The following is a 24,606-nucleotide window of genomic DNA, read 5'->3' on the forward strand; positions in this document are numbered from 1 at the left end:
CTATCCGGATCATACAGAGACCGTGTAATCCGGTACATATGTAGTATGCTAGACCCGTACAAGATGCATAAGCTGCTAAGGGTTGTGCACGGCCTGAGCGCTGAAAATAGTTTTGTCCATCCGAACATGCTGAAGATCATGATAGCGGCAGTCAAGGAGATACGCTATGCCAACGACCCCTACGCAAAACTAAGAAGCATGCCAGGCACAGGTGTGTGCTGTGACAAAAAGATGGCACAGAGACTTATAGAAAGGCGCCTGTGTAATCTGTATCTAAAAAACAGAAAAGTGGTATCCTTGGCACCACAAAGGCTGTTTTATAATAGATAAGGCCTGCTGTATTGTGACCTTATAGCGTGCATTTAAAGTAATGTAGTAGAATGTTACACCCTCAAGATACCTTTATGTAAACCATACTTGCTATGTAATAATGTAAAATGTCTGTGATATGGTAATACTCATTCTTTTTTAATAAAATGTTCTTACACAAAACAAGCGTCTTTCATTTCCTGTACTGTAATGACCGCTAACATGTCGGAGGGCCTGTTAAGAAAACTTTATTATGATACAAGAGGGGTTGGCAGCTTTGGAAGCGGCGCAGCTCTATATAGAAGGGCTGTGGCTGAAAAGGAGTCTGTAAGCAGAGAAGCTGTGAAGACATGGTTATCAGGAGAGGAGGCATATTCACTACATAAACCTGCCAGAAGACGTTTTAAGAGGCGACCCACAATCGTTAATGCGTGTATAGATTATCAGTGGCAAGCGGACATAATCAGCCTTCAAGATATAGCAAAACATAACGACGGTGTGTGTTATATATTAACAGTCATAGATGTGTTGTCCAAGTATGCGTATGCAGAGGCGATGCGTGATAAAAGTGGAGCTAGCGTCACAGACGCTTTTAAAGCCATCTTCGATAAGGGGCGTATTCCTCAAAAACTACAAACAGACGCAGGAAAAGAATTCTTAAACAAGTCATTTCAGAAATTATTAAAGCAGCATAATGTTCAACATTTTGTAACACACACGGAGGTAAAAGCAGCGGTTGTAGAAAGGTTTAACAGAACTTTAAAGTCTAAGATGTGGCGGTATTTTACGGCCAACAATACATACAGATACGTGGATGTTCTACAGGCTTTTATAGCTGTATATAATGCCAGTTATCATAGGACCATCAAAATGGCACCTGAAGAGGTAACAACTGATAATTCGTTAACTGCCTGGAGAAACGTGTATGGGTCTAACTTTGGTACAAAGGTGAAGAAGTCTGTTTTTAAAAATGGTGATCACGTCAGGATTTCAAAACTGAAAGGAGTCTTCACGAAGGGTTACCAACAGACCTTTAGTGATGAAATATTTATAGTGGAAAGTGTGGAGCTTAAGGAAGGGGTGTATATTTACAGGCTAAAGGACTACGATGGGGAAACGGTGTCAGGATCCTTTTACAAGGAAGAGTTACAAAAGGTGCCCGATGATCCAAACCGCGTGTATAGGGTTGAAAAGGTTCTGAAAAGGAAAGGTACCGGTGCTAAGAGCCAGGCATATGTCAAATGGCGCGGATGGCCTGAGAAATTTAACAGTTGGGTGTTGGCCAGCTCCCTGAAGGGTGTGTGAACTAAAAGCCGCTGCGACGATGGAGACTACACCCTTTTATATAACCTTACCATCCAACGCTTCTAAGGACATGTTCCCCAACAATCAGATTTCTAATTACACCGTCAAATTGGCTAAGGCTGTGGACCTGAAGGGGGACTGGGAGGTCGCCCTAACAGAAATACAATACCCTAGAACATGGAATACATTTACAGCGGCTGAAACCAAGTTTTACATCAAGAGGGACCAGGACCCCATGGGCATACACACATCCTTCCCACCAGGCTACTACCCACACGTAACAAGCATTATCGAAGCCATCAACAAATCCATAGCCAGTATAGAACCACATCCGAATATTCATCTGGCGCTAGATAATGTGAGAAGGAAGGTGTTTCTTAAATCCATAAATCGAAACAACCTGTTTAACTGTTCAGGTAAATTAAGAAGGATTTTAGGGACAGTACAACATGTGAAAAGCCCCGTGGAACAAGATCACACGTGCCCCGATATTAATGGGGGGTTCTACACGCTCTATGTGTACAGCGATATTGTAGAGTCTCAGAGGATAGGTGATAGTTACTCGCCGTTGTTAAGGTGGGTGCATGTACAGGGTGATAATAATACCATGGTCAACATACAATTTAACAAACCCGACTACGTCGCAGTTTCTAAAAACCATTTTGACACTATTTCAATTATGATCTACGATGATCAGTCTGAGCCGGTGGCCTTTAAATACGGGAAAGTTATTGTCAAGCTTCATTTAAGGCCTAGACACGACAGAGGGTATTAAGCAGCCATCATGGTGGTTATGAAAACCTACGGAGATCCGTCTATGTACAGAGACTATTACAGAAGTCAAGCCGGTTATGGAGGACCACCGTACTTTCAAGGTTCACCTGTTATGTACGGGGCGGGATTAGGGGGATTCTTTAGGAGTCTGTTTAGAAGAGCTATGCCTTTCCTGAGAAGAGGCTATGAAATTGCAAAGCCTCATGTTAAGGCTGCTGCCACGAACATTGCCCAGGAGGTGGTGGGGTCTGTTACATCGGCGGTTGCAGAGCGCATGAACAAGCAACCTCAAGAAGGAGCTGGTTTGATGTATAAGCCACGCGCTAGTGTCAAAAGGAAACGGCGTGTTTCCAGACGCAGGGGTCCCCCAGCCCCCTATAAAAAAAGGAGGACCTCTTCAAAACGTCCTCAGAAAAGAAGAGCTCCAAGACGGAAGAGAGCTGCGAAGAAACGAACCGGCTCTAAAGTAAATATTTTTTAAAGACTTGTAAACACAGCCATGGCCTTCGTACATTGTGGATCTGGAGAGTGCGCCAAATCAGAGTTAGACTTGTTTAGTCTAAAACCTACGCAGACAAGCATCGAAAACAGCTTCTTCATGGAGGTGTCACCTTTAGCAGCATTGACACCTCTGGCACCTATAGAGTTTTATGTGTCAGGGGCCACGGATATGTATTTGGATCTCAACAACACTCTGCTGCATCTTATGTGTAAAATCGTAAAAGCGGATGGGTCCGACATTGCCGACGACGCTAAAGTGGCACCGATCGCTTACCCTCTAGCTACCATGTTTAATCAAGTGGACATCACCCTGGGCGACCGACTCATCACCCAGAACGATAACATGTACGCCTACAGAGCCTACATAGAAAGCATTCTAAATTACAGTAGCGAAGCCCTTGACACACAACTTTCAGCGGGTCTCTTTCACAGGGATACACACGGTCAGTTTGAAATCACAGCTCTGGATGGTGATAATAAGGGCTTTATAAAAAGAGCGGGGCATGCTGCAGCCAGCCGTACCTTTGACCTCCTGGGGCGCATACATTCGGACCTCTTCTTCCAAGATAAACTGCTCATCAACGGAATTGATCTTAAGATCAAGCTCAATCGCAACAAGGACTCATTCTGCCTCATCAACGGGGATGCTGAACAGTACAAGCTGAACATACTGTCTGCGAGTCTGTTTGTAAAGAGAGTGAAAGTGTCCCCGAGCGTCAGGTTAGCGCACGCCGAAGCTTTGCAAATATCCAACGCCAAGTACGCTGTGGAAAGAGTAGCTCTGAAGGTATTCAGCATCCCTGCAGGTACCCGCTTAACACAACAGCAGAATTTATTTCTGGGACAGCTACCAAAACTCATCATCATAGGGTTTGTGGACAATACAGCTTTTAGTGGCACCTATGGCTCAAACCCCTTCAATTTTAAACACTACAACATCAACTACGCAGCGCTGGTCCACGAGGGCAATGTGATTCCTGCAAAACCCTACACCCCCAGTTTTGAAGCAAGGCATTACATCAGGGAATATCAAGGACTGGTTTCGATAACAGGAAAGCATCAAAGGGACTGCGGTGTAGCCGTGTCAAGAGAAGGCTATGGCCGTGGATACACGCTGTTCGCATTCGACCTGACACCGGACATGGAAGATGGCGATCACTACAACCTGGTCAAAAATGGGAATCTAAAAGCTGAAATACGATTCGCAGCTCCACTACAGACTAATGTGAACATGGTCGTATTCTCTGTATTCGACAGCATCATTCAGATCAACCACGCAAGGCAGATTTTGTTTGACTATCTTTAAAAACATTGGTGAAATGGATACGGTGCAGATACGTGACTTCTTAAGCAGACATAAATACGCTAGGAAATACTTTTTGGGTGTTTTCCCTAGCGATGGGTTACCAGGCGAAATAGGGGCAGAAAGGCCCTGCACCCTAGTCTTTAACACAGACCCGCATGACCAGGCTGGGACACATTGGGCGGCCATGTTTATAGATGTTGATAAGGTTATAGTGTTTGACAGTACCGCAGAGTTCCCTGAGCACAGACTCTATACAACTCCTATATTCAAGTTTGTGAAAAAAGCTGCAGCTGTGGTGGAGTATAACAAACTAAGGGTGCAGGATTCCATGGCCATCACATGCGGGGAACATTGTATTTATTTTATCAGTAAAATGTCACAGGGTCTTTCGTTTAGAAATTTCTTAAATCTATATCCGGGGGATCTTGTTAACAATGACCGTATAGTTGCGAAATATGTAAAAGAAAACACCTGGGTGTCGGTCAGACCTGTGAAAACAGAATATGTACCTTGTCAAAACTGTAAGGGTTTATAACAGTTGTATGTCTAAAGTTGAACGTTTAAAATAAAAGACATTATATTTTTTAAAAAACAAGCATTCAGACTCGTTATTTCAATATACATGCAACATGAAATGATTTTTTGAAAGACGACTGAGACGGTTTGTAAAGTTATAACAAGGTGTTTATTACAAATATTTAGTTGACAAAACTTTACTGCAGAAACATAGGAATAAAAAATCACACACAATTAATCAAAAATCCAAGCGATGGATGGCTGGGGCAATGTCTTTTTTTTTTTTCGAGATGTCGTCGGCTGGGTAGGGGTAGACCAAGTAGGAGATAGTCTAGGGCCTTCAGAACCTGTAGGCGATGGCAGTAGGGGACTCTTCAAATTGTCTAGCAGGCGCCGGTGTTCATTATTACCAACAAGCGTGGAGGGTATATTGAGTTCAGCAGCGGCCCTCAGAAACTGCTCCCAGCCTCTCGGTGCATTTTGAGGCGTTAGGATTTTGGGGTGGGTCAGACCTTTGACTAGATCGTACATATGCGACCCTGCAACAGGTTGGCCCTTGTAGAGAAACTCACCGCGTTCATTCCAAGAGGCTAGGTCTTTAGAAGCGGCTAGTTTACTCATCAGCATCTGCGCAGCCCCTCTGTGCCTTTGACCTATATTTTTTAGGAGGTCTCCAGCAAAGGTATCTGAAGCTGTCGCCCCATCGGGAGGCGGTTGTAGGGGCTGAGGGTCGGGGGCCTGAGCAGCTGGTTGTTCAGAGTCTGGGGTATATAGAGTCAACTTGTTCTTCTCAGTATTCCACTGGGTGTAGTAATTTAAGAATTTTTTTAGAGTGCTGTTGTAAAGGTTAGCCTTGTCGTAGGGGTTTAGATCAGTCCTGCTCAAAATGTCCTTAATTTCAGTATCCAGGCGTAGAGTCTCATTTCTACGGATATCCCAGGCATTGTCCGTGGTGGACCCCAGCTGCTCCATTTGCTGCCTAGGAACCAGATACATTTTTGTGGCATGATCCATCACTGACCCGAGAGGAGGCTTGTAATTACAGGCATAGCTATGCCCAGCAAGTTACCTATAAAACCTCCAGACTGTTTCACCAGTTTCTTCTTTGTTATGAGTGAGCCCCTTTTATTACTGAGCTTCTTGATGAGCCCCTTCTTCCTCTTCAGAACCTGTAACTGACGCTTTGATATAGGGACGTTGCCTTTTAGGGTGTTTAGGGCTATTTCTGAAATGGCGGCCACTAAATCGTCAGAAGCGGTGCCCAGGATGGCCTTTCGGTGTTGGGGGCTGGCTGTAACAAGCATTTTCAGGAGAGCTAAATTGCGGCGTAGGTGTGTAGACATGGTCACCACTGAGCGTTATAAGGGCTGGCCTGTAAATGGTTCTAAAAGACTTCACCGCTGCTTTTTATAGGGCCTGGTCTTGGGCTTTGGTGTGTAAACTACAGGTAGCTCTGGGGGAAAAATATCGGCCCTTAGTCTATAGTCTTCTAGAGTTTCATTTTTTAAGTCTACCAACAGGTACCCGTGGGGTTTTGATGTAGCGTCGTTAAAGGCCTCCATGAAGAAGTGTGTGTTTCCGGGGTACATCTGTTTAGCTATGACAGCTATTTGTTGTTTGTCCCGAGGGTTTTTAAATAAAACAAGGTATGAAGCGTTGAGAGCTATAGACCTACTGTTCTTGCCTTTGTAAAACAAGTTCTGCACAATGTAGCAGATGCTTAGATTGCGATGATGTGAATATTGAGTAAAAGCTCTCTCTAACTCTGGATGATCACCACCTTCACGCATCAGATCATCAACAATTATCATATTTACAAGGGTTGGTGGTAGTAGTTCATCATCGTTGAGGTTATTCGGTATACCCTCTATAAATTTGATATGTGGGAACCGACTGCCCAAGTCTGTATAAAGAGGCTGCCAGCATGAATAAAGCCACACAATGTTGTTAGGGGTTTGTGATAAAGCAGAGTTGGCATTTTCTAAGAGCTTTTTTATAAAGTAGCTTTTACCACAGTTTGAGGGTCCTGCTAGCACGCAGGAGAATGGATGCTGTAACCTGGTGTCCATGCTGTGGCGGCTGTCTCTCTAATGGGCCTAATAACCATAAGGCAGTGTTTTATAGTCGGTGGTCAGGACCCTTTTATCAAAAACAACTCGCAATGTTTTATGTAGAGGCTCGGTTGTGATTTCCCACTTCTTTTTGGATCTGACTATGCAGGGTTGGTTCACGACTATGGTTTTAGCATTCTCAGAATCGTCTGCTGTAACGTATTCGTGCACCAGATTCTTCAAGCTATCAAAATTGATTTTTAGGGTGTTGCTGACATTTAATGTTATCCCTTTGACCTTCATACACACCTTGTTCTTGTTGGTACGGTAGCTGTATGTTTTAGGCCCTGAGGAAGTATATTCTTTTATATACTCGTCCTTATCTAGCTCACTGGTTAGGTTACCCAGATAATCTCCTAGAGGAGGGTCTTCATCCCCCGGCTTGCTCAGAAAAATCACAGAATCTGTATCGTGATACAAGCAGCGATCCTGGAGCTTATCCATAACCCCGTAAAGCTCTAGACGAGCGTGGGCTGTCGTGAAGCAGGCTATGAAAATGTTTATGTTGTTACTCGATGTGGGGTACTCTTGGGCATATTTCCAACACAAAGCCGCGGTATCGTCATCGATAAACTCGCAGCTGGACACCTCGTAGCATGGGGCAAACAGGTACTTGAACAGTTCATCAGGATCTGATATTAAGGTAGTATTTGAAAGGTTTGTGCGCTGTGCAAATTTTCCCCATAAGGAGTTGAGACAGAGTTTGGCTAACTGTCGGCGTGCATGATTGACCTCTATCAGATGGGATCGTAAACGGATACCCTCGTGAGCGTAGTAGTCATCGATGTATTTCTGTTTTGCATCCTGACTAGTACACCATTCAGGATACCCTGAGGCCTCCTGCTTGTCTCTGAGAAACAAATTAATGTAGGGGGCAAAGAGTTGTGTTGTAGTGCTCTTAAAATGCCACACTTCGTGTACTCTACCTAGCCTGTACCCTTTCTCTAAGGCAGCTTGTACCTCGATGCTACACCAGGTCCCTGTGAGCATCCTTTGTTCCTCGGTGTGTGTGCAGCCGTCAACCTCTTTAAGCATCGCACAGGTTCGGCAGAGGGGGAACATTAGCTTGCCATCGACTCTGCATGGTAACACCGGGAAGTAAAGCTGCTTAGGAGGATATATTTCACATTTAATAAGCCCAAAGTATTCGTCTAGGGGCTTAAAATCTCTATAGATGATGGTGGGATGACCAACCGGGTACAACTTCATCTTGTTCACAAAAGGGTACAGACTGGTGAAATCATAGTAGTGTATTTTCTCACCCTCACCAACGGCCTTGTACAGTTGTATGGCATTTGTACGCCCCCCAAATAAGGCATCTCGGGGCTCCAAAGGTGTGGGTAAATCATGAGTCTTAAGAAAAGAGCAGAGGTCTGTGTCGGTTTTTAACATGTCTAACCACTCGTGCTCCCAAAGAACTCTCATAGCAAAGCCACTGTTTTCAACATACTGGGCCTTTGTCAGAGTACGTCTGTATAAGTGTTCAAATTTGGCACCCAGCATTTTGTTATATTCGTGGGGCTTGTAACACTTGGGGCAGCCGTGGTAAAAACAGCCGTTGAATTCAAAGGCTGTCGGCACACCCTTAATTACAGAGTACCCGTCCAGGTAATAGGGGCCCAGGCGGAATTCACCAGCCTGTAATGCATGTTGAATCTGGATGTCTTCCTTCTCAGAGACGTACATGAGCCACTGGATAGAGGGGGTTGAATAACGTTTCTGTTTACCGTTATAGAGGTCTGGCGGTACTAGAGCGATAGTTTCTGGCCTCAAAAACATGTGTTTGTAGATGGACATACACATGGATGCCAGAGTGACGTTTTGAAATGGGTCTATGTATTCGACCGCATGCTGTATTTCAGGGGTTTTGGATGTCGAGGCCTTGACTTTCTTAGTCAATGTCTTAGGTTTCAAGGCCTTGACTTCTTTAGTCATAGACACCACAACATCTCTGAAAAGGTTACAAGCTTGCCGGAGGATCATTACATCAGCCTGACAATAAGCTTTCAACTCTGTTTGAAAGTGAAACTCCTTTTCACGGTTTTCAGAGTACCACTCTAGAAAGCTCACTTTCTCATCAGGCATCATGTATTCAACCCCGTAGCTGTCAGGAGGCGGCATGGGTCCCACATAATTCTGGTTAGCCCATGTGTTGAAAAAGTGTGGAAAATACCCTTTACAACCTGGGAACCCAAAGGCCTTTGGCAGCTTGCTCAATTTCATGGGTAGGAAATTCAGGGTGTCTATGAAGCGTATTTTTAAAGGACATACCGTCATCAGCATCAGTTTAGACCCCTGGGTTATGAGTTCCACCTGTATCTTTTCACGAATCATGTCTCGTAGAATAAAGAAGGAGTCATAGGCTTTCGAGTTGTGGGCTAGCATGGTATATCCTTGGAATTTGGCCTGAATGAAAGTGCTCAGGAAATCACCAACGCACGTTCGTCCCTCAAACTCCCAACTGTCGTCGGAAGTTAGATGGTGCGCGTAAATGTAGTTAGGCTGGTGTACCCCCGTCTCTTGTGTGCACTCTATATCAAACACTATATAGTCTTCGGTCTTGGTCTGAGATGGACCTTTAACCATATAACACTGATGGTTGGTACCGGCTTTGTAAGATACATGGCAACGGGGACATATCATACCTTTGCACTTGTGATTCACTGCCACATACCGCCCACACTCGCTACAGTCCTTTTTAGGGACGCAGCTGTAAGATTGCTCGTGTATGCTCAAACAGTTTTGCGAGCGACAAAACAACCTACAGATGCCGCACCTCACCTTTAGGGTAGCGTCTTCTATGCAGCCGTCCCTCTGACACATCTTACAACACATTTCACACTGGTGGTATGTTTTATTGTTGTATATATGATCACAGTGGGCGCACACATATTTGGCCCCCAGAAAACCTTTAAGGTTCAAGATACCGTAAAAATGATTTTCCATGTGGAGGACATATACGGTCTTGTTTCTCACAGGTTCCCCGGTTGTAAAGTACTTCCAGGAACCGCTGTGATAGAGAACTTTCACCGTCACGGCGAAATAGTTCTCAAAAAGACCTATATCACCAAAGCCGACCATTCGGTCAGGAGGTATTTCAAGAACCTCATGGGCTTCAGCAGCTCTAGACATGATGACAGCGTCAGGGGTCTTGCGAGTCATCAACAGACCCACGATGCTGGCCGCCAGACATGTATTGGCAGTGGCGTTGCTAAAGTTGAGCAGCCACCTCTGTTTCTTGCCAATTATTTTACTGTATAGTACGCTCTTTAAGGGTCTGGAAACACCCCCCTCACGCCCCCGTACAATGAGGGCTATGACTCTAAACGTGCCATAGGCGACTAGTTCAGCCTTACTCTGTAAAAGCCTTGAGAGGTTTTCTAAAAATTGCACAGCATCAAAAACATCTCGGGTCTTCCGCCTGGTGAACAACGGTGTGTCAAAACCCTGCCCCTGGAAGCGGAGTTGGAAAAAGTCATTAGGCCCCACATCGTGTAACAACCTTTCTATGAGCTCCTGCACAGCCTGATGTATAGCCAGAACACCATGAGTGGTTGATGTTATTTGATGTAGGTTAACAAATCTAAACTCCTCATAGTGTTCTACGGCCCTAAACCTCTCTACATTGCGAGTGTAACTCCTAACACTCTCTAAAAACAAGGGCTCTGGGCCCTCATCAGTAGGAGTGTGATTTGTGGAGGTGTTCTCTGATGTGTCACTTTGGGAGGTCAGGGTGGTCCCTGTCTCAGAGGTCCTTGTAAACCTGCGGGTAGCGCATATTCTAGCCTTCTTGAGCTTATTTATTAAAAGCCGGCGTTGCTTTGTACTATTAAGCCACTTTTGTTTTTTTTTACGGGCCCAGGCTTTTCTAGATACCAAGCCCCAGCCTATCTGAACAGGTAGGTCGCTGTCGTTGGATGTCTTGTTCATGGAGGCCCCCGCTACAGTTCCACCCCTGGGTCCTTCTGAATGTTGCGTTGTTTGGAGTTTTGCCATCCCCCCTACCCCCTTTAAATGGCCGACCCTGGGGATGTTAGACCCTGCCCCTATGTATTGTCGGTGGTGAAGTGCTGGCTTATATGCTTCAGGCGTTGATCTTGAAGCTGTGGTACCGTGGTTGAAAGGGTCTAGGGAAACAGGGGTGTCTTGTTTGAAGGGTTCTATGGAAACATTGGGGTCTTGTTTGAAGGTTTGTGGGGTACCAACTGGGCGTTGCTTGAGCAGTTTTAAAAAGCGTCCAGACTTTGTCACTAACCTCTGGACCGTACGGCTATATTTTGAGGGTCTCTTATGAGCACCAGTGGTTGTGGGGGTCTTTAGGGGTTGGTGCTTACATAGTCATGAATGTGTACCTTGTATGTCGGCCACAGCCGCCTGACACATCTGTATGATGTCTTTTTTACAAACCCCAACCCTGGCCACGACCAGATGTTGGGCCTCCCTCTTGTTGATGAGATTGGAATACCCCATATCCATTCTTATGAGTGCACGGTTCGCCTGCCGTTTTAATTTTCGAACCGCCATCTGTATCTCTCTTACGTGTGTCTTCAATACATCTTCTGTGTTTACAGACCCATCTTGTTCCTGCTTAGGGGGGCACACCTTGCGAGGTCTTATAAATGGAGGCAACCCCCCAGTCCCATCTATACTGCAACCCTCAAAGGCGGGGTTGGACACGGGTCTGTACACGGGCATGTCCCATGGGATGGACACGGACCTGTACACGCGGCTGGCAGAGGTGCTGGCCTCGGGTTTGGACACGGTACTGTACACAGGATTGGCAGAGGTGCTGGCCACGGGGCTGGACACGGGACTGTACACAGGGTTGGCAGAGGTGCTGGCCATGGGACTGGACACAGGACTGTACACGGGATTGGCAGCTGGGCTGGACACAGGACTGTACACGGGGTTGGCAGAGGGGCTGGACACGGGGGTGTACATGTGAATGGCCGTGGGGCTGGTAGGGTCGTATGCTCCTGGAGGGGTACTCGGGGACAAAGGGTATGAGGATTGTGAGGAGGTGTCGTTGTAATCCTGGGGCCTAGTTGAAATGTCGGTGGTAGGGTGTGGTGCCTGGTTACCTGTGTTCTGTAAACCCTCTGTGCTCAAAGACCCTTGGTACACCGCTTCTGGGGTTCTACCTATGTTGTCTACCAACCCCCTCAACGCCTCAAGAGAGTTGCTAATCGTGGTAGAAGGACCTTCTAGGGGTTGCGCAGTATCACCTGTTGAGACCCTAGGCTGTGCCTGAACACTTACAACCGGTTTTGGGGGCTGTTCAGGGGCGTGCACCTCTACATGTACAGTTATTCTATTTGGCACTGTCTGGGGTTTCAGGACGCTTGGTGGATCCGGCGTTGCCTTAGGGTTGCTGAGGGTCTCTGCTAACTGTAGCTTAGGGACCCCCGGTTTCAGCTTCAGATGTTTCCTTGAGAGGCGCGATGTTTTAGGGGGTTGTGGTGGCGACGCCTCTTCTACACCCACAGGTGCAACTAACACCTCCTTGGGGCTCAAGGTTGTATAGGTCTCATTCAAGGGCTTAGCATCCTTTTTTATAGATAAATCTAAGGGGCTAGCTTGGGGCTCAGGGGTGCTAGGGCTTTTCTTCTCAGGACTTAAGAGCTTTGCCTGACCCTCTTGGAGCACCTCCGGTGTCTTCTTCTTCATGTTTAACTGTTCTGTTTGGGGATCTGTGAATACCTTACAGGCCTTCACACGTTTTAAAGGTTTGGGGAGGTTCTCTGAGTCCCGCTGTTTCTTCTTAAGGGAGGCCTGGTTTGTAGGCAGGCCTCCAGTGTTGACCCCACCCCTGTGCAGAATAGATTGCTGTAGTTGGTTGTTCAGCGTGTTGCTTGGTGTGTAGTAGGTAGAGAGTTTTTCCTGGCGTACACGCCTACTCACGCCTTTCGCGCCGCTTCCGTTGTTCTGGACGGATGTTGTTATGTCCGTTAAGGGCGCCACCGACCTCTCTTCAGCAGCATGTTTCTGAGCCGCTTCTAAAATATAAACAGAAAATATATATATTAGAGAAAGCATTAAAAAAAAAAATACACATACAAGCACCATCGGGCTACGTCCTACACAGCCACCTTTTTTTGATATAGGCTTTGCTACAACCAGCTGTAGCCTTCTGCTTGAGAGTCTGTAACACCTCTAGTACTTCTCACGCCCTTTTGTAAAAAAAAACACACCTGAAAGAGGTCTTTTTGCAGCTCCTTTCTTTGACAATGGTCCCACTTTAGAAGTTGAAGCTTTCCTCTTCAAAGGGATTTCTTTTGAAACTTGCGCCGCCTCTTGGACCTTGACGACGTCCTGGCATAACGTAGGGACATCTGTAAAGAAAAAATAATACCCAACATTAGACATCTTTTCTGATGATTACCTCTATACATCCTCAGGGTCAGGACTCTGGCCTACCCCACCAACTACCCAGCGTCTTAGACAGTTTAAATAACAGCTGTCTTTTTATTTACCTGTAGGAACTGAAGTGTTTTGCACAGTGTTCAGAGCGTCTTGAGCCTCGATGTACTCCATAAAATCGTCAAAAGCTTGTTGTAGGTCAGGGTCATAAGCTGTAAAAGCATACATACATGAGAGCCCATTAGAAAAAAGAGAACTTCTGAGAGACGGGTGTACAAAACTACGTAGAACTACATAACTCTAAATATATATATATATACCTGGCTGCGGGGCTGACAAGTGCCCAGCGTTGCTATTTATTACAGCTGGGGCCAGCGCAGGGGACACATTGGTGACGGTTGCATTTGCAGGGTCTTGCACCTGTATTAAACATTAAAAAAAAAATAAAAAAAAAAAAAGCAGCGGTTTTAGTAAACGCCTTTCTTAAACAAAAGTATCACAACTTCAAACAATTCCTGTATACATTTAAAACCTGATAAGCGGGGTGCACCAACACACATTTTTAAAAAAGCTTTGCATGTGCTGCGCTAAAACATATGTTAAAAAACAACCTGCGCCATATCCTTTGCTTATGGGGTAAACCACTTTAGGTACACCTGGCCCTTCTGACATTTAACCACTACCCTATATACCGGTTACTCTTTTGTAACATGTACATGCCACTTTTCTCTTGTAACACATTGTTTAATAACTCTCACATTTTGAGTGCTTTAAATAGTTGCGCCATTGCCACAATTGACTACATAATGCTTATTCTTGTGCTCGAGTCTCTGCATTATATTAGAGTATTATAGCTCTAACTGTACTTTGTTTTCTCTTGTAACCTGCACACTTGTCACTTTATTTATTACTCATGTAACTTAACGTTTGCTTTTGTAACCGGCACACATGTCACTCCCCTTATGTTTTGCAACTGTGTCTTATGTAAAGCGCTCTGACACCTTCGGGTAAAGTCTGCGCTAACAAGCAGTATTTTTTCTGTTTGTATCTTTTATGTAACACCTGTAATCCTGAGTCCCTATGTTTTGCAAACCGGTTCTTGTGTAAAGCGCTCTGACAACTTGGGATAAAGTCTGCGCTACATTTTTTTCTACTTGTATCTTTTTTTTTTTATGTAACTCATGCAATTCTTAGTGCTAATGTCTTACAGATGGGTCATATATAAAGCGCTCTGCCAGCCTTCGTGTACAGTTCGCACTAGCTAATAAAACAAAAAAAAAAAAAAAAAAAAACACACCTCGGAGCTGCAGTGCAGGGTCCGCCCCCCTCCAGTGATATCACCAACTCATCACTGGTGACATCAGTGGAGGGGCGGACCCTGCCCTGCAGCCTCGAGGTTTTATTCTGTATGTATCTTTTATGTAGCGCATGTAATCGTGAGTCCTTATGTTTTTGCCGCAGGTTCATCTTAAAGCGCTTTGACACATTCGGGTAAAGTCCAGCGTTAGCTAATTCTCAATAAAAAACCACACCGGGGCTGCAGGGTTAGGGCCGCCCCTTCAGTGATGTCTCCAACTCATCACTGTTGGGGGCGGTCCTTACACAGCAGCCCCGGAGAAGCTCACGCCGCCATGCTGCCTGCTGCTGGATCCACGTGGAGCCCGGGGCTGGTATATACCCCTCACAGCCCCCAAGGACACCGGAGCCCTACACCCCTCACCCTCGAGCAGCGCCAGCAGCAAGCGGGCTCGTGGGGGATTATTTTTTAAAAAGAACGGCCGCGGAGGCCCAGAGACACCGCGACCCCCACCCCCAGAGCAGCGCCCGAGGCAAGCGGGCTCTGGGGGCCTTTTATTTACACCAGGAACGGCCGCGGAGGCCCTGAGACACCGCGACCCCCACCCCCAGAGCAGCGCCCGAGGCAAGCGGGCTCTGGGGGCCTTTTATTTACACCAGGAACGGCCGCGGAGGCCCAGAGACACCGCGACCCCCACCCCCAGAGCAGCGCCCGAGGCAAGCGGGCTCTGGGGGCCTTTTATTTACACCAGGAACGGCCGCGGAGGCCCTGAGACACCGCGACCCCCACCCCCAGAGCAGCGCCCGAGGCAAGCGGGCTCTGGGGGCCTTTTATTTACACCAGGAACGGCCGCGGAGGCCCAGAGACACCGCGACCCCCACCCCCAGAGCAGCGCCCGAGGCAAGCGGGCTCTGGGGGCCTTTTATTTACACCAGGAACGGCCGCGGAGGCCCAGAGACACCGCGACCCCCACCCCCAGAGCAGCGCCCGAGGCAAGCGGGCTCTGGGGGCCTTTTATTTACACCAGGAACGGCCGCGGAGGCCCAGAGACACCGCGACCCCCACCCCCAGAGCAGCGCCCGTGGCAAGCGGGCTCTGGGGGCATATTTTTAAAAATAACGCTGCACTAGGGACCCAGAGACCCCCAGGACACCCCAAGGGACTATGGCGCCCCACCAGGAGCCCCCCTGGACAACTGGCCCCAGGGTTTATTTATTTTTTAAATACAAGGCCCTCAGGACCCCCCAAGGAGCAGCAAGGACCCCGGAGCCCTCCATGGACCCCTCCAACTCTCTACAGCGGTTTGGTGAGTGCAACCAGGCATTATTAATTTTTTTAATTATATGCCCTGTATATTATTTAAAGCCCCTGTGGTACCGTTACAGTGTGGTTAAATGTTTCTATGAGCTGTAAAATACCCTGTTCCACTCTGCATGTACCCTCCTAAGGCCTACAACATTATGCCCCTTAAATACATAGCCTGCAAACTCTACCCTACGTCACCACCCCATTAACACTAAATACCTACACACATAGCTTTTTAAACTCAACAAAACCTTTATTCATTTTAAATACCTTTACATTACAATTCAGGTCTTTTTAAACTCCATCCTTCAACAAAACCTTTATTCACATTAAACACAGCACATCGCCTTAAAGATTAACAGTTTACAATCCACACTACATAGTACTATTTTTTTAAAAGTGCAACTTTTTTCCAAACTACATGTACACCCTAATACACCATTGCGCCATCCATTATTTACCTTCTCTACATGTTGACAGGCGGTGTCAATCTGGGAAAAGTTGCTCCGGTCCATTCTTGCCTTAAGTTCCTTGGGTTGGCTCCAAAACAATCCAGGCCAGTCACTCCCCAAGGTTTTGAAGGGCTTGATGGTGTAGAAATCCACAAAGGTTTTCTGACTGGGTTGTAGATGCAGGAGTCCTCCAGGTACAGCAGAACAATCCACGCCAGTCGCTCCTCAAAGGGGGTTTTTTGAATGGGTGTTTGGCAGTGTTCCATGAGGGGCCTTTTTATACCTGTCCTAGCATGCTAATTAGAAGCCCCCCACACCCCTTTATGACTTGAGGGGTGTTTAGAACAATGTCATGGTGGCCTTTGGATGGGAACCTTTTTTTTTATATCCTTGTACAGTATAAACAGTACAACATTGTTTACTTTGACACCTGTTACTCAAACTCAAGGCCTATCCTGGGAAGAGTGGGGTTAGACAATGGGGGCCGGTGTAAAACTCTTCACCCCTACGTGACCCCTTCTCCTGGGAATTAGGGAGCCCGGGAACAGAATCTACCTTGGGACTCATATGTCAAATTTCCTGCCAGCCACGTCAAATTGGAACTAAACTGTCAAAATTGAGACCAGGAGTTTAAGACGTGAGGACCCTTTACAGCTTTGACACCTACATGACACATTCTTCTTCCCAGGCCCTGGGCTGGGGAACTCAGGACTGCCCCAGCAGCTGTTCAAACATCAGCTGGCTGCAAACCCCCAGTTTTAAAAATGCACAGACATTTCCAGCCTACAACCATGCAGTTTTTTTCTATGCACTTTTAAACACATACACAATTGCCACATGTTTTTGCTGCCCTAGCTGTTAAATTTAAGGCCATAAGTTTAAGGCCAGGACTGTTTAAGGCCAGATCAAACCCTGGTCTTAAACAGTCCTGGTCTTAAACTGTCAAAATTGAGACCAGGAGTTTAAGACCGTGAGGACCCTTTACAGCTTTGACACCTACATGACACATTCTTCTTCCCAGGCCCTGGGCTGGGGAACTCAGGCCTGCCCCAGCAGCTGTTCAAACAACAGCAGGCTGCAAACCCCCAGTTTTAAAAGTGCCCAGACATTCCAGCCTGCAACCAGGCAGTTTTTCTATGCACTTTTAAACACATACACAATTACCACATGTTTTTGCTGCCCTAGCTGTTAAATTTAAGGCCAGAAGTTTAAGACCAGACTGTTTAAGGCCAGATCAAACCCTGGTCTTAAACAGTCTGGTCTTAAACTGTCAAAAATGAGACCAGAAGTTTAAGACCAGACATGTCAAAAGCTGTCAAAATTGCGACCAGCCTTTTGCGACCAGACATGTCAAAATTGCGACCAGGATTTTTTGATGAGTGGTATCCCGGCTTACTACTTACCTACATATAGAGTGGAGGACGGCGAAACTTGCGTCACGTCTGGGGCCTGGTAGTGCTCCAAATCTTCTCTGAAATATATAGGGGAGGTTTATGAGTGGGATTGCTGTACCCCTCATAATAAGTCAGGTAGTACTACTGTTTGGTTAGCACTTACTTGGAAAAGTCATCTTCTAATGTGGCGAAGCTCACTTGAAATTCTTCATAACTGTGTCTTCATTTAGCTCCGCCCTGCATTCTAAAAACGGAGCGTAGGACATATCTTAGAAAAAGGGGTAAAGGGGACACAGTTCTACATGGCGTTAAGAGATAGATATTCTGAATGGGACCCGTGGATCACTCAAAAGATCGGTTACAACAACCAAGGCAGTTGTGTCCTTGAAACACATGCACGTGATTCTGTGGTTTATAGTTACATAGATAGGTTAATACAGTTAGAGTTAAACACAGGAGTAGTGTGTTAGAGCCGTCTCGTGCATTCGACGTGCTCGTTCTGTATTAAACACTCGGCGGGAATGATATGTATCCACGGCTAGTAAGCCTTAATTAAGGACCAGCACTCGTATAGCTCGAGCTTTCTTCTCAAACATAATTACGCTACCTTACCTGCCGAGGTACTTCAGCAGACCGTGTGCGTCACGTTCTCCCAAGTTGTGGAGTGACAGTCCGCGCGGTGCTGCCGCTGGATGCTAGGTGCGGGAGGGCTCGTCCCAGGCATCCAATCAGATGCTTCCTGTGCGTATGCCGTGTTAGGGCTCGTGGGATTGTCTACAAAGTTTGTTTCCCGCAATGTCAGAAAAAATCCCTGAGATGGAAATCTGTTTTATTCTAATGCGGCTGTTTATTTCCTTGGGATGGAAGGGGTACAGTTGTCTTATGTTGCGAGACAGCATACGTGATTCATGACATTCAAACACTCATGCCAGGTATTAGGTTACATTATTTGTTCTCTGAATTGAATTATGTGCATATCATGAGTAATGGGTTGACAGTATCGTACATGTGTTCATGCACATTCAAAATGCTCACAATACTATTTTTCATACATTTCTGGAAGTGATGTTTAAAATGTCCATTACAAAAGACATACCGCTACTCCTCATTCAATCTAACGTGTTCTACCGTGCTTGACAAAACAGCTTATGTCTACTCCATATGATGTAACACATTGCTACTCCTCATGAAATCTAGTGATGATATTATCCCTTAGTAAAACAGCATATGTTTGTTCCGCATATTACAACCTTATTGGATTATCTTCTAGCAACAACGTACCCCATGTCAAATCAATGTTATATAGACATATGGTTATACACTGTTTACAGTGAACACATTCTTACAGTCCGTTGTTCCCAGTTGCTACAGACAGTAATTGTGATAGTTATATAATTAGACTGTAAGGTGATACAATTGTGAAACCATGGGATGTCTTTTTAAACGTCTTCATCTCTTCACATGGCAGATACAGAAGTATACTGACGTGGTAGCTAGTCTTTCTACGTAACCCTTGGTATCTTACTACTGAGGCGTGTTACTAATGTGTATGATCTGTCTCTTTCAAAATTATGCAGTGATTACTCGGGATCGAGTCCTGCCATCTGTGCAAAGTTTGAATCAAGTTCATTGAGTCCTCTGTTTATGGTATCAAACTTTTGCATCCATTTGCATTCTCTGATATTCAGGACACTGTTGAGATTACCCCCTCGAGGTCCTAGAGTGATCTTTTCCAATATCACCCACTTCATGGATTCGGGTGTGTGGTTCTTTTCCATGTAGTGTTCCACCATGGGTGCACCAGTGGTTTGGCAACGTATCCTACTGCAGTGTTGGAAAATTCTGTTCTTGATTTTTTGTTTGGTCTGACCAATGTACATGAGGTCGCATGGGCAAATGACTGCATATATGACAGCGCTGGAGTTACAGTTTGAAAAAGATTTGAGATCTACCGTTAAATTGTTATTGGTAACTTGTTTGGTCTCCCAACATGTCGGACAGGCTTTGCATGTCGTGCAGCGAAAGTGTCCAACCACTTCCGGAAGATTCCAAAGTCTTTGTATAGTTGGTGGCTGTGGTGTGTCCAGCAGGGAACGTACAACGTGATCTCTTATGTTTTTCGCCTTTTTGAAGGCGTGCATTGGTGGTTCAGGACATTCAACAATATCGGCTACCAAATCCCAGTGCTTGTTTATTACTCTCTTGATTTCGTTGCTTTTGTTGCAGTAGGTTGTAACACATATCATCCTTTCCTTTGGCAACTGACGTTCCTTGGGTGTCAGTAGAATGGTTCTGTCTTGGAACCATGCTCTTTTCCTGGATCTATTCACCAACCTTCTGGGGTAACCTCTTTCAATCTGAGGAAAATGAAATTTTGCCTGACCAAGATGCCCCCTTTGCATACCCTATGTTACATGTATGTGCATGTCACCCATGCATATTTCTCTTAGTGGCCTGAATCACAAGGCCTCTGCACTCACGTCCTGCATTAAGGTGCCTGTCATCAAGTTTCCCAAACGTTAAGCTAACATGAAGGCCCATGTATTTGCATTGTGCACTTTTAAATAAATATCGTAATGAACCACTTTCTGAATTAAGGGTTTTTCATGGCTCAGATACTCTGAAAGCTACAGTTACGTATCCCTGACCTCGCATACTTCTAGCTCAGCCGAAAGAAGCCCAGCAAGGGTTGCCAAGACAGTGTTTTGCACAATAGTTATCTGCTTGTTGTACAGAATCACATTCCTGCCCGGTTAACAAGAATAAACAGAACCCGTCCGCGGAAGATAGGGCCTAGCCTCTCTGTCTCCATTAAAGTAAATCACAGTGCTTGCATTTGTAAAAAGCTCACAGCCCCCATGCAATGCACGAAGAAATATATGCCCTTTCTGTCTTTTAGAGATGAGCAACCTTTGCTTCAGATAATACATCCCTGACTCAAGATATCAGATAGTGCCAGATGTGCTGGTCGCCTTGACACTAAAGATCTCTCTACTAGACTGAAAGTCAGCTCTCCTCCCAGTTACACGTCAATTGCACGTCATGATCCAGTTGCGTGCACAAGTAGGGCAAAGTTCCAGCCTGCCATGTAACTCCTCCTCTATGTAGCCACCCACCTATGACCCACCTATCACACACCTATGACTCATCAAATGTACACCCTCATGCACGCCTACATGCTCTTATCTCATTTTCTTTCTTGCTCTGCCTGAAGCGCTCCTCCCTATGTACAAGGAGTAAAACATATATATGTTGTTCATTGTTATTAAATGTTAGAAGACCCTTCCTGATCCTCAGTGGAGATGGAACAGATTCTCCCTTAACTCGAGTTATTGGAATAAAGCCCTTTTAACTTGGACACCACAGACTCTCTGCCTCTCATTTGATACATGCTAATTGTTAATGCCTAGAAATTATGCCAGGGTAATATTTTATTTACCACATTAATCTGGCGCCCGAATAGGGACTATCCCTTTCCCCACGCGCCGGTGACGTAGGTACAGCTCTTGCCCCCTTCTACAGCCGTGACGGACTTCAAAGTGCGCACCAGCAGGACTTCCTGACACTCCCTCAGGCCCACGGAGGAGACGGACTGCGACCAGGCGTCCACACGAGGCGGTGAGGATTGCGGATCATCCCAACCAGAGCCCACCCGTGAGAGAGCAAGGTCCGAGGTTTCCGAGGCCCACCAGTTCCAAGGCGCATGCGTAGTATCAAGTGTCCAAGGCCTTCAAGTTTCAAGTCCTGCTTCCCGGTGAGTACCACTATGGGGAATGCATAAAGTTCAAGACGGGTCCACGGTAAAACGTGGGTACCGTAAAGACGGGTTCATTTTACATGAAAACGGTCAAGACGGGTTCACGTTAATACGTGATCACGGTAAAGACGTGCCTCATTTCCATGAGCACGGTCAAGACGTGTTCATTCACATGTTCACGGTCAAGACGGGTCCACGATAAAACGTGGGCACGGTAAAGACGTGTCTCATTTCTGAGACCGGTATGGCTGTACTGTATTTCAGTGCATAAAGTTTTTCAAGTACATGTTTAGCTCTCTGTATCAGTTTAGGTTGTAACTGTTTTAGTGTTTAATATTTGTTTGTGTGTGAATGATTGTTGATTGTTTCAGTCTATTTTTGTGAATATTGGTTTCAAACATGCCATTGTTTTCAAAGTTGCGTCAGATAGGGACCAGAAAAGGTATACTAGAAGAGTCAGTTAACATCCCGCCTAGAGACACACCTGGTCATTATATGTATAATAAGCATGGGTTAGACGCCATTTTGTTTTTGGATTTCTGGGTAGACTATACAAAGGACTTAGAGGAAAAGTATAGATGGCCTATCTCGGGAACATGGGATCCTGAATGCATTATGAGAGTAGAGGAAGCGCTATGGAAAAAGAAGTCAAGACCCTCTCAGAAAGATGCCATTGAATTGTGGCGCAAAGAGTCACATAGGAGGATAGAGAAAGAATTGAATAAAGCAGATAGAACTAGACAAGCAAGGGAAAAAGCCAAAGAAAAAGAACTACGGGAGGAGGGGGAACGGGTCAAAACAGAACAGACTGACAGAGAAAGAAATGCCGTCATTACTGGTATTTATCCCGTCCTGTCAGAAGAACTAGCTAGAGTGACGACCTCAGTAAGTCCCAGTAGGTCTCGAACGCCACCACCTGTACCATTTAGAGTATGTAGAATAAAGCCGACAGCATCAGAGGCTTTTATTTCCTCCTATCTAGAAGAGCCCGCACCGGACTACGTAAACGCAGATTTCCCTCTGCCCCCATCGGCCAGATAAGTTTACTGTGGAGTTCCTTGTAAATAGCTCCTTGTAAATATGGTTTATGAAGAGCATGTCATTATTATGACTTGTTGAGTTTCTTGTGAATATGGCTTGTGAATAGCGCCATGTGGTTATGGTTTGTGCAGAGCATGTTATCATTACGTTAGGCAGGAGAGAGCTGGATCTCTTTCAAGTGCTTGGAGAAAATGTTTTGAAGATGTGCGTACGTGTTATGTGATAACGTGGAGAAATGAGTTCATGACTTTCCCATGTACTGCAGTCATTGGGGAATGATTGTGCTTCAGCTGCCAAAGGGTTAATATCTTGTATTGAGAAGGCAGTATTTGGTTTAACATGCTGTTTAACATGCATGGTTATGTGAGCTGACACTAAAAGTCAGTGAGTGGTGAGATGAATGATGGTTTGATTTAACTTTTTCATTGGTTGCTGGGTCTGCCTATGTGCTTTGTCAGCTTGCTGACTGAAATGGTAACATTTTGCATGGAGAGTATAGAAGTGTTCATTTAACATTCTATCCACGTATTCGTGTGGGTTTGCCTTGGAACACTTGATTTAATGTGTTTGACTCAGAAGTCGGTAAGTTGTAAATAAATCAGTCGGATTGAGATAAGGGTTTGCACAGAGGGTGCTTTAATGTTTTCACGGCTGAGGGTTCCTTTCAAAGGCACGGTTGAGAAGAAAATATAAAACAGACCCATCATAGAATGTGCTTTTAATTAGTGTAATGCAACCGTGTGTTTTTTCTTTAAATAGAAATGTGTTCTACAAAATATACATTATTTTTCCCAATGCAAGCTGCCCTTTAGAATAGCGTGTGACAGTTAATCCACTCAATTAGAAAACATGGCTTTTTGAAAAAAAAAAGATGAATCTGGCCCTTTTAATAGGTAGAATAGAAGAGCTTGCACACTTAATTATGAAAATCTTGGTTATGCAATGCAAAATTATGGTGTTTCACATGTTATTTTCAAAAAGTAAAATGTGGTGTGTTTTCATGCCATGTTGTTCTGTTTCTTTTTTCCTTTGCAGCTAGTATTAATATTTTATGATATAATTATTTTAAAATGCTAGCATGTGTCTAAACTACGAACAAAAAAATAATAAGTCCTTATTAATTACTGATTTTAGGATGCTTTTTATCACGTTTTAAATTTGCTTCAGTTAAGTTAGAGAATGTTGGTTAGCCCTGTGGCCTGGGTGCAGATATGTTTTGAATTACAGAATGTGTTTTTCGACCTTGAAGTGGCTCAGGCTGAACCATAGTTCAGCCAGGCCCCGTAGTGGCCTGGCTCCCAGGGAAAGATATTTTGTGAAGGGAGGGCTTTTCCCTCTTGGAGAGCGAGCATTGCCTGTCTTGTTATGATTGGCCGTACTCCAATTCCTTTCCGCGGAAGAAATTTTATATAAGGTGGGGGTCAAGTTGCTCTTCCTTACAGTCAACACTGGAAGCTTCATTGACTTCAAGAAAGTGCATGCTTGCAAATGAATAGTTTTCCCTCGTAGTGTAAACTGAATAATTGGCAGGAGTTTCGCTCTTGCAATGAGCCCTGGTATTTACAGTCAGGCATTGAAGAGACAGCTGGACAGTATTGACATGCCTTCCAACACTATTTACAACAAGGGGTGGTGATGGACAGAGTCTCTGAATTAAGCAGAGTACTCTCACCCAGTCAAGAGATCAGGGCTAGATCCAACACCGTTTTTTAGCTCATTGCACCATCCCAGTTTCAGAACCTGGCTGTATGCAAATTAGTCTGTCCCTGGCCCAGTGCATCATGGGAACAGGGCAGACCAGACTACAAAAGCCAATTCTTACACTGGGAAGGAAACAAGCTTCCGGGGACCGGTTTCTGCCATTTCAGGCGTCTTCGGCCCGGCTTGCTTGAATCCTGATGGTGCAATGAGCAAGGGACTCACATCTGAGTATACCCTTCCACGCTTAGGGTGGACAAAATTATTTACAACAAGGGGTGGTGATGGACAGAGTCTCTGAATTAGGCAGAGTACTCTCACCCAGTCAAGAGATCAGGGCTAGATCCAACACCGTTTTTTAGCTCATTGCACCATCCCAGTTTCAGAACCTGGCTGTATGCAAATTAGTCTGTCCCTGGCCCAGTGCATCATGGGAACAGGGCAGACCTGACTACAAAAGCCAATTCTTACACTGGGAAG

At 45.4% G+C, this 24,606-nt stretch overlaps 2 protein-coding genes across 3 annotated transcripts; both read right to left on the reverse strand.

The window, feature by feature from the left end:
* Nucleotides 1-244: 244 nt before the first annotated feature.
* Nucleotides 245-10,818, reverse strand: LOC144770019 (uncharacterized). The gene is made up of 2 exons (XM_078654212.1): nucleotides 9,006-10,818; nucleotides 245-273 (listed from the first exon to the last, which is right to left on the reverse strand). The coding sequence occupies exons 1-2, from the start codon at nucleotides 10,816-10,818 to the stop codon at nucleotides 245-247; spliced, it is 1,842 nt and encodes a 613-aa protein (XP_078510338.1).
* Nucleotides 10,819-11,160: 342 nt separating this feature from the next.
* On the reverse strand, nucleotides 11,161-14,239 carry LOC144770985 (uncharacterized). Of its 2 annotated transcripts, XM_078655854.1 has the most exons (4): nucleotides 13,503-14,239; nucleotides 13,296-13,394; nucleotides 13,014-13,154; nucleotides 11,161-12,818 (listed from the first exon to the last, which is right to left on the reverse strand). In XM_078655854.1, exons 2-4 carry the CDS (start codon nucleotides 13,354-13,356, stop codon nucleotides 11,161-11,163), a joined length of 1,860 nt encoding a protein of 619 aa, XP_078511980.1. In that variant the 5' UTR covers nucleotides 13,357-13,394; nucleotides 13,503-14,239. The 2 variants fall into 2 exon arrangements, with proteins under 2 accessions (XP_078511980.1, XP_078511978.1); XM_078655852.1 differs by having other exon boundaries at nucleotides 13,296-14,239.
* Nucleotides 14,240-24,606: the final 10,367 nt, after the last annotated feature.

Source organism: Lissotriton helveticus, chromosome 7 (assembly GCF_964261635.1).
Source record: "Lissotriton helveticus chromosome 7, aLisHel1.1, whole genome shotgun sequence".
Lineage (NCBI taxonomy): Eukaryota > Metazoa > Chordata > Amphibia > Caudata > Salamandridae > Lissotriton > Lissotriton helveticus.

Excerpts from the sequence above, each read along its gene's own strand:
- LOC144770019 (XM_078654212.1), bottom strand. The coding sequence starts at position 10,818 with ATGGCAAAACTCCAAACAACGCAACATTCAGAAGGACCCAGGGGTGGA. Across the intron at positions 274-9,005 it reads AAAGGCCTTTGGGTTCCCAG|ATACAGATTACACAGGCGCC; the intron begins GTTGTAAAGGGT and ends TCTGTTTTTTAG.
- LOC144770985 (XM_078655852.1), bottom strand. The coding sequence starts at position 13,410 with ATGTATGCTTTTACAGCTTATGACCCTGACCTACAACAAGCTTTTGAC. Across the intron at positions 13,155-13,295 it reads AAACACTTCAGTTCCTACAG|ATGTCCCTACGTTATGCCAG; the intron begins GTAAATAAAAAG and ends TTTTCTTTACAG. Across the intron at positions 12,819-13,013 it reads TGCAAAAAGACCTCTTTCAG|AAGCGGCTCAGAAACATGCT; the intron begins GTGTGTTTTTTT and ends TTTATATTTTAG.